This window comes from Oncorhynchus gorbuscha, linkage group LG06, assembly GCF_021184085.1.
Source record: "Oncorhynchus gorbuscha isolate QuinsamMale2020 ecotype Even-year linkage group LG06, OgorEven_v1.0, whole genome shotgun sequence".
NCBI classification, from domain to species: Eukaryota; Metazoa; Chordata; class Actinopteri; order Salmoniformes; family Salmonidae; genus Oncorhynchus; species Oncorhynchus gorbuscha.
In genome coordinates this window covers 4,380,641-4,401,927 of record NC_060178.1, presented here as the reverse complement: position 1 = coordinate 4,401,927, position 21,287 = coordinate 4,380,641, and the positions used below count along the sequence as shown (strand labels likewise).

The 21,287-nt window shown below is 45.2% G+C and overlaps 1 protein-coding gene across 1 annotated transcript in view; it reads left to right on the top strand.

Annotated features, from left to right (window-relative positions):
- The window catches only part of iqch (IQ motif containing H), a 150,783-nt gene extending 150,197 nt beyond the window's left edge, over window positions 1–586 (top strand). Inside the window, exon 23 of the mRNA XM_046352072.1 lies at window positions 275–586. Within this exon, the coding sequence (XP_046208028.1) occupies window positions 275–391 (117 nt within the window). The 3' untranslated portion in view covers window positions 392–586. The remainder of the gene's footprint in view (window positions 1–274) is intronic.
- Window positions 587–21,287: the final 20,701 nt, after the last annotated feature.

Here is a 21,287-nt window from a genome sequence, read left to right as displayed (position 1 = left end):
AACTGACTGGAATTGGAATGTTGCTTTACTTTCTGAACTGACTGGATTTGGAATGTTGCTTTACTTTCTGAACTGACTGGATTTGGAATGTTGCTTTACTTTCTGAACTGACTGGATTTGGAATGTTGCTTTACTTTCTGAACTGACTGGAATTGGAATGTTGCTTTACTTTCTGAACTGACAGGAATTGACCCCTGAGTTGTGAGCGGTACAGTTATAGACATGCGTTTTTGTTCGTGAACTGTAAAGCCTGTTCCTTTGTGTTTACCTGCAGGATCTGATTAGAGACATAGAAGAGGTTTTGGGAATGACCGTCCAGAATAAAGCCCAGGTGACCGAGGAAGAAGAGAAGACTGCTGCTGTCGCTGTCCGGACTAAACTGGATCACTGACCCCCCCCTCCTCCCACACACACACACACACTACTAGGATGACTTAGTCACTTTAACGGAAGAAATGCGACCGTTTTGATCAGATCAATGCCAATTGTTCCAACTGATAATTTCAAACACTATTATCTATTTCTATATGTATTTCATAGAGTTTATCATCCTTACTAGGGACAAATACATTATTCTATCCTTGGACAACTGTGAACTCTGTTATTGTGTGATTGTTCGAACTGTAACCTAAACACAATCAGGGAACAAGTTGTATTTAGAGCTAAAAACATTTAAAAAAAATACTTTATTATAGATTCAAATATACATTTAATGTAGAGAGTCATTTATCAAAAAACTGACCTTAGAAAATAGCAGCAGAAGGTGAACTGTTGAACCCCTATCCATTAAACATGCTGGATTACATCGTGAAAAACAGTTTGACTGCAGGATTTATCATGCAGCGTCGGTACAACGAAGCCGGCGGTCTGATCGAGGCGTTATAGGGAAAGGGTTCAGAGGATCCCGGATAGGTTAGCACCTTGAGTTGAAAGTTGATCGACAAAAAACACAAGGTTTCCAAACTCTGACAGAACGGACACGAGACTCTATCGAGCAGCGATGTCTTTCTCATCAGAGGAGACCGTTGGCCAAATACGATAATACACAGACTTGTTAGGCTTATTTTCCTGTGTTGACAAGCTAGCTTGCTAACTAGCGCTAGCTTGGTGGGCCTAATATTATGCAGCGGCCATAAGCTAGCTTGCTAACTAGCGCTAGCTTGGTGGGCCTAATATTATGCAGCGGCCATAAGCTAGCTTGCTAACTAGCGCTAGCTTGGTGGGCCTAATATTATGCAGCGGCCATAAGCTAGCTTGCTAACTAGCGCTAGCTTGGTGGGCCTAATATTATGCAGCGGCCATAAGCTAGCTAGCTAGTTAATAGCTGTGATCCATAGCGTGACAGAAGTACTGGGCGGTACAGGGAGCCAACTACCAGATGCTGAGGACGGGCTGCTTCCCCTTTATCAAGTAACAAAGTCACAAAACCTGGACTTTAAAGACAACTTCTTCAGCGTATTTAAAGTCACCAATTTAGGTCAGTGAGAAAAAGCCAAAGGGGGACTGGTGACCTCAGCATACAGTTGAAGTCGGAAGTTTACATACACCTTTCGCCAAATACATTTAAACTCAGTTTTTCACAATTCCTGACATTTAATCCGAGTAAAAATCCTCTGTCTTAGGTCATTTGGGATCATCACTTTATTTTAAGAATGTGAAATGTCAGAATAATACTAGAGAGAATTTTTTATTTCAGCTTTTATTTCTTTCATCACATTCCCAGTGGGTCAGAAGTTTACATACTCAATTAATATTCGGTAGCATTTCCTTTAAATGGTTTAACTTGGGTCAAACGTTTCGGGTAGCCTTTCACAAGCTTCCCACAATAAGTTGTGTGAATGTTGGCCCATTCCTCCTGGCAGAACTGGTGTAACTTATTCAGGTTTGTAGGCCTCCTTGCTCGCACACACCTTTTCAGTTCTGCCCACAAATGTTCTATATGATTGAAGTCGGGGCTTTGTGATGGCCACTCCAATACCTTGACTTTGTTGTCCTTAAGCCATTTTGCCACAAGTTTGGAAGTCAATGTCCTTTTGGAAGACCCATTTGCGACCAAGCTTTAACTTCCTGACTGATGTCTTGAGATTTTGCTTCAATTTATCCACCAATTTTTTTCCCTCGTGATGCCATCTAATTTGTGAAGTGCACCAGTCCCTCCTGCAGCAAAGCACCCCATAACATGATGCTGCCACCCCCGTGCTTCACGGTTGGGATGGTGTTCTTCAGCTTGCAGGTCTCCCCCTTTTTCCTCCAAACATAACGATGGTCATTATGGCCAAACAGACCAGAGGACATTTCTCAAAAAATTACGATCTTTGTCCCCATGTGCAGTTGCAAACTGTAGTTGGGCTTTTTTAATGGTGGTTTTGGAGCAGTAGCTTCTTCCTTGCTGAGCGGCCTTTCAGGTTAAGTCGATATAGGACTCGTTTTACTGTGGATATAGATACTTTTGTACCTGTTTCCTCCAGCATCTTCACAAGGTCCTTTGCTGTTGTTCTGGGATTGATTTGCACTTTTCGCACCAAAGTACGTTCATCTCTAGGAGACAGAATGCCTCTCCTTCCTCAACGGTATGACGGCTGCGTGGTCCCACGGTGTTTATACTTGCGTACTATTGTTTGTACAGATGAACGTGGTACCTTCAGGCATTTAGAAATTGCTCCCCAGGATGAACTAGACTTGTGGAGGTCTACAATTTTTTTCCGGGGTCTTGGCTGATTTTCCCATGATGTCAAGCAAAGAGGGACTGAGTTTGAAGGTAGGCCTTGAAATACATTCTCAGGTACACCTCCGATCGACTCAGAGGAGAGGAGCGTCTAGACACTGCAGGGGAGAGGAGCGTCTAGACACTGCAGGGGAGAGGAGCGTCTAGTCACTGCAGGACAGGGGAGAGGAGTGTCTAGTCACTGCAGGACAGGGGAGAGGAGTGTCTAGTCACTGCAGGACAGGGGAGAGGAGCGTCTAGTCACTGCAGGACAGGGGAGAGGAGCATCTAGTCACTGCAGGGGAGAGGAGCATCTAGTCACTGCAGGGGAGAGGAGCGTCTAGTCACTGCAGGGGAGAGGAGCGTCTAGTCACTGCAGGACAGGGGAGAGGAGCGTCTAGTCACTGCAGGGGAGAGGAGCGTCTAGTCACTGCAGGGGAGAGGAGCGTCTAGTCACTGCAGGGGAGAGGAGTGTGTAGTCACTGCAATCTCAGTAAGACCAAAATAATGGTGTTCCAAAAAGGTCCAGTCGCCAGGACCACAAATACAAATTCCATCTAGACACGGTTGCCCTTGGAACACACAAAAAAACTATACATACCTTGGCCTAAACATCAGCGACACAGGTAACTTCCACAAAGCTGTGAACGATCTGAGAGACAAGACAAGAAGGGCATTCTACGCCATCAAAAGGAACATACAATTTGACATTCCAATTAGGATTTGGCTAAAAATACTTGAATCAGTCATAGAACCCATTGCCCTTTATGGTTGTGAGGTCTGGAGTCCGCTCACCAACCAAGACTTCACAAAATGGGACAAACACCAAATTGAGACTGCAAAAATATCCTCCGTGTACAACGTAGAACACCAAATAATGCATGCAGAGTAAAATTAGGCCGATACCCACTAATTATCAAAATCCAGAAAAGAGCCGTTAAATTCTATAACCACCTAAAAGGAAACGATTCCCAAACCTTCCATAACAAAGCCATCACCTACAGAGAGATGAACCTGGAGACGAGTCCCCTAAGCAAGCTGGTCCTGGGGCTCTGTTCACAAACACACCCTACAGAGAGATGAACCTAGAGACGAGTCCCCTAAGCAAGCTGGTCCTGGGGCTCTGTTCACAAACACAAACATAACCTTTATTGTAACGGTTTTCTTCCAACACTAAAACAAGGAAAACACACGAACGATGGTCAGAACGTGACATTTATTTAACTAGACAAGTCAGTTATTTAAGAACATACTCTTATTTTCAATGACGGGCCTAGGAACAGTGGGTTAACTAAGTACATTTGAGGGGGTTCCTTTCGGTTACTGGTCCAACGCTTTAACCACTAGGCTACCTGACACCCCAAGAGCCCCAGGACAGCAACACAATTTGACCCAACCAAATCACGAGAAAACAAAAAGAGAATTACTTGACACATTGGAAATAATTTACCAAAAGACAGAACAAACTAGAATGCTATTTGGCCCTAAACAGAGAGTACACAGCGGCAGAATACCTGACCACTGTGACTGACCCAAACTTAAGGAAATCTTTGACTATGTACAGACTCAGTGAGCATAGCCTTGCTATTGAGAAAGGCCGCCATAGGCAGACCTGGCTCTCAAGAGAAGACAGGCTATGTGCAACACTGCCCACAAAATGAGGTGGAAACTGAGCTGCACTTCCTAACCTCCTGCCAAATGTATGACCATATTAGAGAGACATATTTCCCTCAGATTACATAGATCCACAAAGAATTTAAAAACTCCCATATCTACTGGGTGAAATACCACAGTGTGCCATCACAGCCGCAAGATTTGTGACCTGTTGCCACGAGAAAAGGTCAACCAGTGAAGAACAAACACCATTGTAAATACAACCCATATTTATGTTTATTTATTTTCACCTTGAAGAACAAACACCATTGAACATATTTTCGCTTTTGTACTTTAACTATTTGCACATCGTTATAAAACGGTATAAAGCCAGAATTTTTTATTTTAAAAGGTCTCTATACTTTTGAAACTTTTGTAATATTTACTGTTCAGTTTTGATAGTTTCTTCACTTTTGCTAATGATCTATACCACTTGCTTTATAAACATGTTTTTGCAACAACAACAAACAAAGCCTTTGAATTGATTTGAATTGAGAGAGAGCAGAGGAGCTGGTGAGAATGGAGAGCTCTGATCAAATGGTTTTTAATTACCAATATGTGGTCTTTTTGTTTATGGCTGTTGAGGGCCCTCCAGTCCTCTCCTCAAACACTTGTGTGTGTGTGTGTGTGTTGGCCCTCCTCTCCCATCTGATAGAAGGTTTGACAAACTTCCATATTGATCTCCTCTCTCTTCTCCGGCGTGTTTAACTGAATCCATTCATCAGAGCCCTCCATTCCCTGGCCTTGCCCCCTCCCCCCCTCCTCTCCTTTAGCAACAATTAGACTGAATGAGTCATTTCATGCAGTACAGACAGATCAATGGACATTTAGCACACACTGCTCTGGAGAGGGCTTTGGCTTTGATATACAGGTTCAATTGTTAATGCATTCTCTGGGAATTAGTATGAGTCTGTGTGTGTGTGTGTGTGTGTGTGTGTGTGTGTGTGTGTGTGTGTGTGTGTGTGTGTGTGTGTGTGTGTGTGTGTGTGTGTGTGTGTGTGTGTGTGTGTGTGTGTGTGTGTGTGTGTGTGTGTGTGTGTGTGTGTGTGTGTGTGTGTGTGTGTGTGTGTGTGTGTGTGTGTGTGTGTGCTTGGCGGTGAGAGACAGATAATAGCATGGCTGTGTGCAGGGTAGAAACAGCACCTTTAAAGCCTTTGTACCAGGGCAAGTATCTAAAGGACTTGTGAAACCCGAACCGGGAGGTCCGGTCAGGGTCCTATTAACACACAACGTAAAGGTTTTAAAACGTTTTCATGGTCCTATTAACACACAACGTAAAGGTTTTAAAACGTTTTCAGGGTCCTATTAACACACAACGTAAAGGTTTTAAAACGTTTTCAGGGTCCTATTAACACACAACGTAAAGGTTTTAAAACGTTTTCAGGGTCCTATTAACACACAACGTAAAGGTTTTAAAACGTTTTGCAACAGAGTCATTAATGTGTAACTGTTTTCAGTTTTCGTTTTCAGGGTCCTATTAAGTAGTGTGTCTGTGGATAATTGACGCCGGAGGGGGATGGCTGCTGTTTTATAGTTTATTAACACACAACGTAAAGGTTTTAAAACGTTTTGCAACAGAGTCATGCTGTCATTAATGTGTAACTGTCTGTAATGTGTAACTGTCTGTAATGTGTAACTGTCTCTAATGTGTAACTGTCTGTAATGTGTAACTGTCAGTAATGTGTAACTGTCAGTAATGTGTAACTGTCTGTAATGTGTAACTGTCAGTAATGTGTAACTGTCTGTAATGTGTAACTGTCAGTAATGTGATGACAATATAGTAGCCATATCTAGGAAAACCAAAGTTCCAAAGGCTGGGCCTAATATATTGTACAAGAGGTCATACAATACGTTTTGTAGTGAATCTTATGTTGTTGATGTAAATAATATTTGCTGGTCTGTAGTTTGTAATGAGAAGCAACCAGACGCTGCTGGTCTGTAGTGTGTAATGAGGAGCAACCAGACGCTGCTGGTCTGTGGTGTGTAATGAGGAGCAACCAGACGCTGCTGGTCTGTGATGTGTAATGAGGAGCAACCAGACGCTGCTGGTCTGTGGTGTGTAATGAGGAGCAACCAGACGCTGCTGGTCTGTGGTGTGTAATGAGGAGCAACCAGACGCTGCTGGTCTGTGGTGTGTAATGAGGAGCAACCAGACGCTGCTGGTCTGTGGTGTGTAATGAGGTTCAACCAGACACTGCTGGTCTGTGGTGTGTAATGAGAAGCAACCAGACGCTGCTGGTCTGTGGTGTGTAATGAGGAGCAACCAGACGCTGCTGGTCTGTGGTGTGTAATGAGGAGCAACCAGACGCTGCTGGTCTGTGGTGTGTAATGAGGAGCAACCAGACGCTGCTGGTCTGTGGTGAGTAATGAGGAGCAACCAGACGCTGCACTTGACACATTTATGAACTTCCTTATCCCAGTTACTAATAAGCAGGTACCCATTAAGAAAATGACTGTAAAAACCTGTTAAATCCCCTGTGGATTGATGAGGAATTGAAAAACGGCTTGAGGAGGATGAGGCAAAAGGAAAAGCAAATAAGTCTTCACAAATAACTGGCAAACGTACGGCAAATTGACTAAACCGAATAAAAAGAAGAAACTACACTGTGAAACAAAGATACACGACGTACAGAATGATAGTAAAAAGCTTTGGCAGCACCTTCCGTGACATTTTGGGAAAAAAGGCAAACTCAGCTCCATTGTTCATCGAATCAGATGGCTCATTCATTTCAAAACTGACTGATATTGCCAACTACTTTAATTATTGTTTTATTGGCAAGATTAGCAAATGTAGGCATGACATGCCAGAAACAAACGCTGACACTACACATCCAAGTATATCGGACCAAATTATGGAAGGCAAGAATTGTAATTTTGAAGGTGAAAAATGATTGTTGTCTAGTAACAATGACCTGCCACCAGGGTCTGACAATCTGGATGGAAAATTACAGAGGATAATAGCAGATGATATTGCCACTCCTATTTGCCATATCTTCAATTTAAGCCTACCTGAGAATGGTAAAAACCTCTTTACTCGCTCAAATAGCCGACCAATCAGCCTGTTACCAATCCTTAGTAAACTTTTGGGGGAATAAATGGTGTTTGATCAGATACAATGGTATTTTACAGTAAACAAATTGACAACAGACTTTATCAATCATAGTCTGCTGCTGGAAAAACGTATGTGTTATGGCTTTACACCCCCTGCTATAATGTGGATAAAGAGTTAAAGAGTTGCCTGTCTAACAGAACACAGAGGGTGTTATGGCTTTACACCCCCTGCTATAATGTGGATAAAGAGTTAAAGAGTTGCCTGTCTAACAGAACACAGAGGGTGTTCTTTAATGGAAGCATCTCAACCGTAATCCAGGTAGAATCAGGAATTCCCCAGGGCAGCTGTCTAGGCCCCTTACTTCAATCAATCTTTACTAACAACATGCCACTGGCTTTGAGGAAAGCCAGAGTGTCTATGTATGTGGATGACTCAACACTAGACACATCAGCTTCTACAGCGGCTGAAATGACTGCAACACTTAACAAAGAGTTGCAGTTAGTTTTAGAATGGATGGCAAGGAATAAGTTAGTCCTAAATATTTCAAAAACTAAAATCATTCACTAAAATCACAACTAAATCTTGTAAAAAATAATGTGGCAATTGAGCAAGTTGACCACTGTCATGACCACTGTCATGGTCAAAACATGTTGATACATCAGTAACTAAAATGGGGACAAGTCTGTCCATAATAAATCACTGCTCTGCCTTCAACACTATCAACAAGGCAGGTCCTACAGGCCATAGTTTTGTCGCACCTGGACTACTGTTCAGTCATGAGTTCAGGTGCCACAAAGAGGGACTTTGCAATTGTCTCAGAACAGGGCTGCACGGCTGGCCCTTCAATGTACACAGAGAGGTAACATTAATAATATGCATGTCAATCTCTCCTGGCTCAAAGTGGAGAAGAGATTGACTACATCACTACTTGTATTTATGAGAGATGGGGACTGTGAAGAGACTTCACAGACTTGGGGACTGTGACGAGACCTCTGGTGGCATGTCTTGTGGGTATGTATGGGTGTCTGAGCTGTGTGCCAGTAGTTTAGACAGACAGCTTGGTTCGTTCAACTTGTCAACAGGTTCCATAGGGCCCTGGTCTAAAGTAGTTCACTATATAGGGAATAGGGTTCCATAGGGCTCTGATCTAAAGTAGTTCACTATATATAGGGAATAGGTTTCCATAGGGCTCTGGTCTAAAGTAGTTCACTATATATAGGGAATAGGGTTCCATAGGGCCCTGGTCTAAAGTAGTACTACTATATTAGGGAATACAGTTCCATAGGGCCCTGGTCTAAAGTAGTATACCATAGGGCTCTGGTCTAAAGTAGGGAATATATAGGGTTTCCATAGGGCTCTGGTCTAAAGTAGTGCACTATATAGGGAATAGGGTTCCATAGGGCTCTGTTCTAAAGTAGTGCATTACATAGGGAATATGGTGTCATGGGGCTCTGGTCTAAAGTAGTGCACTATATAGGGAATAGGGACCCATTTCAGCCACATAACCTCAGTCTAAGGTCCCAGGATGTCTGACAGGCCTGTTGTAAATTATAGCTACACTTACTATTGCTGAGAGATCGATGCTGTTCGTCGGTAAGGGCCGGCGTTGCAATCTATCCCGTTGCCTGTGATCGAGTGACTAAATTATCCCACATATCAACACAGGTTTAAATGTTGTTGTTTTTTAGCCACTTTTAATTGCATTGCTGGCTGGTAATAAAGTTGTTCCCGAGGTGAAATCTTTAAATACTATTTACGTCTTAGGTAAGTAAAAGGAGACTCTTACTGGGTTGGTTAAAAGACTTCTGTTGATGTAAAACCAGTAAAATTGTAATTAACTTTGTAAAGGCCTTGTAATTGCCTTTGTAATTAGCTCTTAAAAGGTCTACATTTCCTCTGTGTAATTCAGTAGTGATTGAAATTGTCCAACTCATTTATACAGTATAAGCCTAGTTTGTGCCAATTCAAATGCGGCATTGGACGGGTAAATATCGATGTTGCTTTCATTGACGAGGCGGTGGTTTATGTATGCAGTCCTATTCTGTCTCGTCAAATCTATTATTTAGGAGGGGGAAAATCACATTAATTTCCCTCTGACATAGAGATGTATGGGGTTGGCAGAAACAATTATTGTACGAATGACCCCTGCAGTTAGTACTCCAGAGCTGATCGCTGAGGCAGCCTCCCTAATAGCAGCGTATTACCTAGAGTGCACTACTGTTGACCAGGGCCTATAGAGAATAGGATATAGGGAATCGGGTCCTATTTGACCAGGGCCTATAGAGAATAGGGTATAGGGAATAGGGTTCTATTTGACCAGGGCCTATAGAGAATAGGATATAGGGAATAGGGAATCGGGTCCTATTTGACCAGGGCCTATAGAGAATAGGGTATAGGGAATAGGGTCCTATTTGACCAGGGCCTATAGAGAATAGGGTATAGGGAATAGGGTCCTATTTGACCAGGGCCTATAGAGAATAGGGTATAGGGAATAGGGTCTTATTTGACCAGGGCCTATAGAGAACAGGGTATAGGGAATAGGGAATAGGGTCATATTTGACCAGGGCCTATAGAGAATAGGGTATAGGGAATAGGGTCCTATTTGACCAAGGCCTGTAGAGAATAGGGTATAGGGAATAGGGTCCTATTTGACCAGGGCCTATATAGAATAGGGTATAGGGAATAGGGTCCTATTTGACCAAGGCCTGTAGAGAATAGGGTATAGGGAATAGGGTCCTATTTGACCAGGGCCTATATAGAATAGGGTTTAACAACTATTTAACCAGGCAAGTCAGTTAATTAAGAACAAAGTCTTATTTACAACGATAGGGCCAATTGTGCGCCGCCCTGTGGGACGCCCAATCACAGCCCTGATGTGACGCAGCCTGGGTTATAGTGGCATCTTGTTGTAGGAACTACTAACACCGCAATGGTTCATGGGACAAAGCCTATGGGGAAATGAATGAGGATTTTGAATAAACGACAACAACAACAACAAAAAGGTCTGTAGTAAACACAGGCTTAGGAGACGTGAAGGAAGTTACACTGTGGTTTTGGGGTAAAGGACGACTTAAAGGGATACTTCAGGATTTTGGCAATGAAGCCCTTTTACAGTGCCTTGCGAAAGTATTCGGCCCCCTTGAACTTTGCGACCTTTTGCCACATTTCAGGCTTCAAACATAAAGATGTAAAACTATTTTTTTGTGAAGAATCAACAACAAATGGGACACAATCATGAAGTGGAACGACATTTATTGGATATTTCAAACTTTTTTAACAAATCAAAAATTGAAAAATTGGGCGTGCAAAATTATTCCGCCCCTTTACTTTCAGTGCAGCAAACTCTCTCCAGATGTTCAGTGAGGATCTCTGAATGATCCAATGTTGACCTAAATGACTAATGATGATAAATACAATCCACCTGTGTGTAATCAAGTCTCCGTATAAATGCACCTGCACTGTGATAGTCTCAGAGGTCCGTTAAAAGCGCAGAGAGCATCATGAAGAACAAGGAACACACCAGGCAGGTCCGAGATACTGTTGTGAAGAAGTTTAAAGCCGGATTTGGATACAAAAAGATTTCCCAAGCTTTAAACATCCCAAGCGATAATATTGAAATGGAAGGAGTATCAGACCACTGCAAATCTACCAAGACCTGGCCGTCCCTCTAAACTTTCAGCTCATACAAGGAGAAGACTGATCAGAGATGCAGCCAAGAGGCCCATGATCACTCTGGATGAACTGCAGAGATCTACAGCCATAGGACAACAATCAGTCGTATATTGCACAAATCTGGCCTTTATGGAAGAGTGGCAAGAAGAAAGCCATTTCTTAAAGATATCCATAAAAAGTGTTGTTTAAAATTTGCCACAAGCCACCTGGGAGACACACCAAACATGTGGAAGAAGGTGCTCTGGTCAGATGAAACCTAAATTGAACTTTTTGGCAACAATGCAAAACGTTATGTTTGTCGTAAAAGCAACACAGCTCATCACCCTGAACACACCATCCCCACTGTCAAACATGGTGGTGGCAGCATCATGGTTTGGGCCTGCTTTTCTTCAGCAGGGACAGGGAAGATGGTTAAAATTGATGGGAAGATGGATGGAGCCAAATACAGGACCATTCTGGAAGAAAACCTGATGGAGTCTGCAAAAGACCTCAGACTGGGACGGAGATTTGTCTTCCAACAAGACAATGATCCAAAACATAAAGCAAAATCTACAATGGAATGGTTCAAAAATAAACATATCCAGGTGTTAGAATGGCCAAGTCAAAGTCCATAACTGAATCCAATCGAGAATCTGTGCAAAGAACTGAAAACTGTTGTTCACAAATGCTCTCCATCCAACCTCACTGAGCTCGAGCTGTTTTGCAAGGAGGAATGGGAAAAAATTTCAGTCTCTCGATGTGCAAAACTGATAGAGACATACCCTAAGCGACTTACAGCTGTAATCGCAGCAAAAGGTGGCGCTACAAAGTATTAACTTAAGGGGGCTGAATAATTTTGCACGCCCAATTGTTCAGTTTTTGATTTGTTAAAAAAGTTTGAAATATCCAATAAATGTCGTTCCACTTTATGATTGTGTCCCACTTGTTGTTGATTCTTCACAAAAAACTACAGTTTTATATCTTTATGTTTGAAGATTGAAATGTGGCAAAAGGTCGCAAAGTTCAAGGGGGCCGAATACTTTCGCAAGGCACTGTATATACTTCCCCATAGTCAGGTGAGCTCACGGATACCATGTGTATGCCTCTGCGCGCAGTTTGAAGGAATTTGCTAACTAGGAAATTGCTAATAGCATGCTAGCAGTTACCATAGACTAACGCTACTGTAGTTAGCGATTTTCGCTAACGCTAGTTAGCCACTTTGTTCAAACTGCACGCGTAGACATACAATTGGGGTCCAATAAGTTCAGAGTCCGGGGGAAGTATTTGATTATTGATTGATTATTTATTCATATTTACAGTGTTTCCCCTCCCCCCCAAACCCCATTCGTTCGGGTTTTTAATACAACTAGCTGGTGAGCTCTGTAGTACACTACTTATGAACAGAGATCTATCTAAAGGTTGCCATTTTGGGGACGCATCCCACATTTTCTTCCCGTGCTGCTTGGTGTGGAAGTGGTCTCTGTTAAGGGGGGGGGGGTGAAACCATTACAAATCTATTATGCAGGATCTCTTCACCACCCCCCCAGGGAGAAACACTCATTACTAAACACACTGAACAGGTTGACAAGTGGCACCATTTATATATATATATATATATATTTTTTTTTTTCCCTTCATTCTTTCTTTCTATCTTTTTTAAATTCTCTGTTCTGTTCTGTGTTTGGAGAGGCCAACTGAGGGACTACTGCTGTGCCCGCTGTGCCAATCAGGGTTGCCACGACAACAGACAGTGGGTAGTTGAAGTGCTTGTCAATCATGTGATACATTACTGTAGACTAGAGAGATATAATATTAATATAATTATTATATTCGCGTTCTATTTAATTCTTTACACTGTCGAGTCCAAGGACAGTAGGTGGTTGAAGTGCCTGTCAATCGCGTGATACATTACTGTAGACTAGAGAGATATAATATTAATATAATTATAATTATGATAGTGCCTGTCAATCGTGTTATACAAACTAAGACACGTCAGGCTGCCCGTTCTGATCTTTTATACACCAATTGGTATTTTGATCAGCTCTTTTACCAATTGGCCACATTGAAAAACGATTTAATTCTCTGATGTTACTACAGTCAACAGTCAGTGGGGTGGTTGAAGTGCCCGGGCAATCATGCTATACAAACTGTAGACAAAAGAGAGAGAGAGAGAGAGAGAGAGAGATAATATTCATCGAATTATTATGTTAGTGGTCTATTTAATTGCCAATCAGATTCTGTAAAGGATGAAACCAGAAGACATTGATTTAATCAATCAATAGGCATGTTAATTCTTGATTGTAGTAATTGAAATGCTTCCTTATGCATATCATTTACATGCTTCTGTTTTCAATAAATCATTCAGGATTTCAGAAATGCAAAATAGTTTAGATTCATTTAGTCACATATCATTATAAATGTTTTTTTTTATTTGTTTTTTTTGCTTATGAATTAATCTCCCGAGACATTTCAGCTCAGTGGTTAACCTTAAAGGGGAATGGAAACACTTCTCTTAGCTGGTGTTCTAAATCCTAGTGTTTTCATTCCCCTTTAAGGACTGTTTTCTGTTCATGCTCACTTTGATTATCCCCGGAGCTCTCCAGGCCACCCTCTCTCGCTCACTTTGATTATCCCCTTGGCCGGAGCTCTCCAGGCCACCCTCTCTCGCTCACTTTGATTATCCCCTTGGCCGGAGCTCTCCAGGCCACCCTCTCTCGCTCACTTTGATTATCCCCTTGGCCGGAGCTCTCCAGGCCACCCTCTCTCGCTCACTTTGATTATCCCCTTGGCCGGAGCTCTCCAGGCCACCCTCTCTCGCTCACTTTTTGTCCTCCAGATTTAGTAATTAAGCACTGGCCATACTTTGATTATCCCCTTGGGGAAGGCCACCCTCTCTCGCTCACTTTGATTATCCCCTTGGCCGGAGTTCTCCAGGCCACCCTCTCTCGCTGACTTTTTGTCCTCCAGATTTAGTAATTAAGCGCTGGATAAAATAACACTTTAAAAAAAAATGTATTTAATTTTTATTACTTAAAAAATCGATAGAGCTAGAGACACCATATTTTATGACTAACAACTATGTCCTCTAGCATTAGCAACTGTAATTTAATTTCTAGAGTAAAATGAGTTGAAATGAAATGGGACGAGAACAGAACTAACCCCAATGTTACTTTTGTCCCTGCTGGCGGGGCGAAGGGTAACACAGCCTTGGGAAGGAATTAACAGCTGGTGGGGAGGGAGTAACACAGCCTTGGGAAGAAATGAACAGCTGGCGGGGCGAAGGGTAACACAGCCTTGGGAAGGAATTAACAGCTGGTGGGGAGGGAGTAACACAGCCTTGGGAAGAAATTAACAGCTGGAGGGGAGGGAGTAACACAGCCTTGGGAAGGAATTAACAGCTGGTGGGGAGGGAGTAACACAGCCTTGGGAAGGAATTAGCAGCTGGTGGGGAGGGAGTAACACAGCCTTGGGAAGGAATTAACAGCTAGTGGGAGTAACACAGCCTTGGGAAGGAATTAACAGCTGGTGGGAGTAACACAGCCTTGGGAAGGAATTAACAGCTGGAGGGGAGGGAGTAACACAGCCTTGGGAAGGAATTAACAGCTGGAGGGAGGCCTTGGGAAGGAATTAACAGCTGGTGGGAGTAACACAGCCTTGGGAAGGAATTAACAGCTGGAGGGAGTAACACAGCCTTGGGAAGGAATTAACAGCTGGTGGGAGTAACACAGCCTTGGGAAGGAATTAACAGCTGGAGGAGGGAGTAACACAGCCTTGGGAAGGAATTAACAGCTGTGGGAGGGAGTAACACAGCCTTGGGAAGGAATTAACAGCTGGTGGGAGTAACACAGCCTTGGGAAGTAATTAACAGCTGGAGGGAGTAACACAGCCTTGGGAATGACTTAACAGCTGTTGGGGAGGGAGTAACATAGCCTTGGGAAGGAATTAACAGCTGGAGGGAGTAACACAGCCTTGGGAATGACTTAACAGCTGTTGGGGAGGGAGTAACACAGCCTTGGGAAGGAATTAACAGCTGGTGGGGAGGGAGTAACACAGACTTGGGAAGGAATTAACAGCTGGAGGGAGTAACACAGCCTTGGGAAGGAATTAACAGCTGGAGGGAGTAACACAGCCTTGGGAAGGAATTAACAGTTGGAGGGACAGCCTTGGGAAGGAATTAACAGGGGGGGAGGGAGTAACACAGCCTTGGGAAGGAATTAACAGCTGGTGGGGAGGGAGTAACACAGCCTTGGGAAGGAATTAACAGCTGGTGGGGAGGGAGTAACACAGCCTTGGGAAGGAATTAACAGCTAGTGGGAGGGAGTAACGCCTTGGGAAGGAATTAACAGCTGGAGGGAGTAACACAGCCTTGGGAAGGAATTAACAGCTGGAGGGAGTAACACAGCCTTGGGAAGGAATTAACAGCTGGAGGGAGGAGTAACACAGCCTTGGGAAGGAATTAACAGCTGGAGGGGAGGGAGTAACACAGCCCTGGGAAGGAATTAACAGCTGGAGGGGAGGGAGTAACACAGCCTTGGGAAGGAATTAACAGCTTGGGAAGGAATTAACAGTTGGAGGGAGTAACACAGCCTTGGGAAGGAATTAACAGCTGGAGGGGAGGGAGTAACACAGCCTTGGGAAGGAATTAACAGCTGGTGAGGAGGGAGTAACACAGCCTTGGGAAGGAATTAACAGCTGGTGGGGAGGGAGTAACACAGCCTTGGGAAGGAATTAACAGCTAGTGGGAGTAACACAGCCTTGGGAAGGACTTAACAGCTGGTGGGAGTAACACAGCCTTGGGAAGGAATTAACAGCTGGAGGGGAGGGAGTAACACAGCCCTGGGAAGGAATTAACAGCTAGTGGGAGTAACACAGCCTTGGGAAGGAATTAACAGCTGGTGGGAGTAACACAGCCCTGGGAAGGAATTAACAGCTGGAGGGGAGGGAGTAACACAGCCTTGGGAAGGAATTAACAGCTGGAGGGAGTAACACAGCCTTGGGAAGGAATTAACAGCTGGTGGGAGTAACACAGCCTTGGGAAGGAATTAACAGCTGGTGGGGAGGGAGTAACACAGCCTTGGGAAGAAATGAACAGCTGGCGGGGCGAAGGGTAACACAGCCTTGGGAAGGAATTAACAGCTGGTGGGGAGGGAGTAACACAGCCTTGGGAAGAAATGAACAGCTGGAGGGGAGGGAGTAACACAGCCTTGGGAAGGAATTAACAGCTGGTGGGGAGGGAGTAACACAGCCTTGGGAAGGAATTAACAGCTGGTGGGGAGGGAGTAACACAGCCTTGGGAAGAAATGAACAGCTGGAGGGGAGGGAGTAACACAGCCTTGGGAAGGAATTAACAGCTAGTGGGAGTAACACAGCCTTGGGAAGGAATTAACAGCTGGTGGGAGTAACACAGCCTTGGGAAGGAATTAACAGCTGGAGGGGAGGGAGTAACACAGCCCTGGGAAGGAATTAACAGCTAGTGGGAGTAACACAGCCTTGGGAAGGAATTAACAGCTGGTGGGAGTAACACAGCCTTGGGAAGTAATTAACAGCTGGAGGGAGTAACACAGCCTTGGGAATGACTTAACAGCTGTTGGGGAGGGAGTAATATAGCCTTGGGAAGGAATTAACAGCTGGAGGGAGTAACACAGCCTTGGGAATGACTTAACAGCTGTTGGGGAGGGAGTAACACAGCCTTGGGAAGGAATTAACATCTGGTGGGGAGGGAGTAACACAGCCTTGGGAAGGAATTAACAGCTGGTGGGAGTAACACAGCCTTGGGAAGTAATTAACAGCTGGAGGGAGTAACACAGCCTTGGGAATGACTTAACAGCTGTTGGGGAGGGAGTAACATAGCCTTGGGAAGGAATTAACAGCTGGAGGGAGTAACACAGCCTTGGGAATGACTTAACAGCTGTTGGGGAGGGAGTAACACAGCCTTGGGAAGGAATTAACAGCTAGTGGGGAGGGAGTAACACAGACTTGGGAAGTAATTAACAGCTGGAGGGAGTAACACAGCCTTGGGAAGGAATTAACAGCTGGAGGGAGTAACACAGCCTTGGGAAGGAATTAACAGTTGGAGGGAGTAACACAGCCTTGGGAAGGAATTAACAGCTGGAGGGGAGGGAGTAACACAGCCTTGGGAAGGAATTAACAGCTGGTGGGGAGGGAGTAACACAGCCTTGGGAAGGAATTAACAGCTGGTGGGGAGGGAGTAACACAGCCTTGGGAAGGAATTAACAGCTAGTGGGAGTAACACAGCCTTGGGAAGGAATTAACAGCTGGTGGGAGTAACACAGCCTTGGGAAGGAATTAACAGCTGGAGGGGAGGGAGTAACACAGCCCTGGGAAGGAATTAACAGCTAGTGGGAGTAACACAGCCTTGGGAAGGAATTAACAGCTGGTGGGAGTAACACAGCCCTGGGAAGGAATTAACAGCTGGAGGGGGGAGTAACACAGCCTTGGGAAGGAATTAACAGCTGGAGGGAGTAACACAGCCTTGGGAAGGAATTAACAGTTGGAGGGAGTAACACAGCCTTGGGAAGGAATTAACAGCTGGAGGGGAGGGAGTAACACAGCCTTGGGAAGGAATTAACAGCTGGTGGGGAGGGAGTAACACAGCCTTGGGAAGGAATTAACAGCTGGTGGGGAGGGAGTAACACAGCCTTGGGAAGGAATTAACAGCTAGTGGGAGTAACACAGCCTTGGGAAGGACTTAACAGCTGGTGGGAGTAACACAGCCTTGGGAATGACTTAACAGCTGTTGGGGAGGGAGTAACATAGCCTTGGGAAGGAATTAACAGCTGGAGGGAGTAACACAGCCTTGGGAATGACTTAACAGCTGTTGGGGAGGGAGTAACACAGCCTTGGGAAGGAATTAACAGCTGGAGGGAGTAACACAGCCTTGGGAATGACTTAACAGCTGTTGGGGAGGGAGTAACACAGCCTTGGGAAGGAATTAACAGCTAGTGGGGAGGGAGTAACACAGCCTTGGGAAGGAATTAACAGCTGGAGGGAGTAACACAGCCTTGGGAAGGAATTAACAGCTGGTGGGAGTAACACAGCCTTGGGAAGTAATTAACAGCTGGAGGGAGTAACACAGCCTTGGGAATGACTTAACAGCTGTTGGGGAGGGAGTAACATAGCCTTGGGAAGGAATTAACAGCTGGAGGGAGTAACACAGCCTTGGGAATGACTTAACAGCTGTTGGGGAGGGAGTAACACAGCCTTGGGAAGGAATTAACAGCTAGTGGGGAGGGAGTAACACAGACTTGGGAAGTAATTAACAGCTGGAGGGAGTAACACAGCCTTGGGAAGGAATTAACAGCTGGAGGGAGTAACACAGCCTTGGGAAGGAATTAACAGTTGGAGGGAGTAACACAGCCTTGGGAAGGAATTAACAGCTGGAGGGGAGGGAGTAACACAGCCTTGGGAAGGAATTAACAGCTGGTGGGGAGGGAGTAACACAGCCTTGGGAAGGAATTAACAGCTGGTGGGGAGGGAGTAACACAGCCCTGGGAAGGAATTAACAGCTAGTGGGAGTAACACAGCCTTGGGAAGGAATTAACAGCTGGTGGGAGTAACACAGCCTTGGGAAGTAATTAACAGCTGGAGGGAGTAACACAGCCTTGGGAATGACTTAACAGCTGTTGGGGAGGGAGTAATATAGCCTTGGGAAGGAATTAACAGCTGGAGGGAGTAACACAGCCTTGGGAATGACTTAACAGCTGTTGGGGAGGGAGTAACACAGCCTTGGGAAGGAATTAACATCTGGTGGGGAGGGAGTAACACAGCCTTGGGAAGGAATTAACAGCTGGTGGGAGTAACACAGCCTTGGGAAGTAATTAACAGCTGGAGGGAGTAACACAGCCTTGGGAATGACTTAACAGCTGTTGGGGAGGGAGTAACATAGCCTTGGGAAGGAATTAACAGCTGGAGGGAGTAACACAGCCTTGGGAATGACTTAACAGCTGTTGGGGAGGGAGTAACACAGCCTTGGGAAGGAATTAACAGCTAGTGGGGAGGGAGTAACACAGACTTGGGAAGTAATTAACAGCTGGAGGGAGTAACACAGCCTTGGGAAGGAATTAACAGCTGGAGGGAGTAACACAGCCTTGGGAAGGAATTAACAGTTGGAGGGAGTAACACAGCCTTGGGAAGGAATTAACAGCTGGAGGGGAGGGAGTAACACAGCCTTGGGAAGGAATTAACAGCTGGTGGGGAGGGAGTAACACAGCCTTGGGAAGGAATTAACAGCTGGTGGGGAGGGAGTAACACAGCCTTGGGAAGGAATTAACAGCTAGTGGGAGTAACACAGCCTTGGGAAGGAATTAACAGCTGGTGGGAGTAACACAGCCTTGGGAAGGAATTAACAGCTGGAGGGGAGGGAGTAACACAGCCCTGGGAAGGAATTAACAGCTAGTGGGAGTAACACAGCCTTGGGAAGGAATTAACAGCTGGTGGGAGTAACACAGCCCTGGGAAGGAATTAACAGCTGGAGGGGAGGGAGTAACACAGCCTTGGGAAGGAATTAACAGCTGGAGGGAGTAACACAGCCTTGGGAAGGAATTAACAGTTGGAGGGAGTAACACAGCCTTGGGAAGGAATTAACAGCTGGAGGGGAGGGAGTAACACAGCCTTGGGAAGGAATTAACAGCTGGTGGGGAGGGAGTAACACAGCCTTGGGAAGGAATTAACAGCTGGTGGGGAGGGAGTAACACAGCCTTGGGAAGGAATTAACAGCTAGTGGGAGTAACACAGCCTTGGGAAGGACTTAACAGCTGGTGGGAGTAACACAGCCTTGGGAATGACTTAACAGCTGTTGGGGAGGGAGTAACATAGCCTTGGGAAGGAATTAACAGCTGGAGGGAGTAACACAGCCTTGGGAATGACTTAACAGCTGTTGGGGAGGGAGTAACACAGCCTTGGGAAGGAATTAACAGCTGGAGGGAGTAACACAGCCTTGGGAATGACTTAACAGCTGTTGGGGAGGGAGTAACACAGCCTTGGGAAGGAATTAACAGCTAGTGGGGAGGGAGTAACACAGCCTTGGGAAGGAATTAACAGCTGGAGGGAGTAACACAGCCTTGGGAAGGAATTAACAGCTGGTGGGAGTAACACAGCCTTGGGAAGTAATTAACAGCTGGAGGGAGTAACACAGCCTTGGGAATGACTTAACAGCTGTTGGGGAGGGAGTAACATAGCCTTGGGAAGGAATTAACAGCTGGAGGGAGTAACACAGCCTTGGGAATGACTTAACAGCTGTTGGGGAGGGAGTAACACAGCCTTGGGAAGGAATTAACAGCTAGTGGGGAGGGAGTAACACAGACTTGGGAAGTAATTAACAGCTGGAGGGAGTAACACAGCCTTGGGAAGGAATTAACAGCTGGAGGGAGTAACACAGCCTTGGGAAGGAATTAACAGTTGGAGGGAGTAACACAGCCTTGGGAAGGAATTAACAGCTGGAGGGGAGGGAGTAACACAGCCTTGGGAAGGAATTAACAGCTGGTGGGGAGGGAGTAACACAGCCTTGGGAAGGAATTAACAGCTGGTGGGGAGGGAGTAACACAGCCTTGGGAAGGAATTAACAGCTAGTGGGAGTAACACAGCCTTGGGAAGGAATTAACAGCTGGTGGGAGTAACACAGCCTTGGGAAGGAATTAACAGCTGGAGGGAGGGAGTAACACAGCCCTGGGAAGGAATTAACAGCTAGTGGGAGTAACACAGCCTTGGGAAGGAATTAACAGCTGGTGGGAGTAACACAGCCCTGGGAAGGAATTAACAGCTGGAGGGGAGGGAGTAACACAGCCTTGGGAAGGAATTAACAGCTGGAGGGAGTAACACAGCCTTGGGAAGGAATTAACAGTTGGAGGGAGTAACACAGCCTTGGGAAGGAATTAACAGCTGGAGGGGAGGGAGTAACACAGCCTTGGGAAGGAATTAACAGCTGGTGGGGAGGGAGTAACACAGCCTTGGGAAGGAATTAACAGCTGGTGGGGAGGGAGTAACACAGCCTTGGGAAGGAATTAACAGCTAGTGGGAGTAACACAGCCTTGGGAAGGACTTAACAGCTGGTGGGAGTAACACAGCCTTGGGAAGGAATTAACAGCTGGAGGGGAGGGAGTAACACAGCCCTGGGAAGGAATTAACAGCTAGTGGGAGTAACACAGCCTTGGGAAGGAATTAACAGCTGGTGGGAGTAACACAGCCCTGGGAAGGAATTAACAGCTGGAG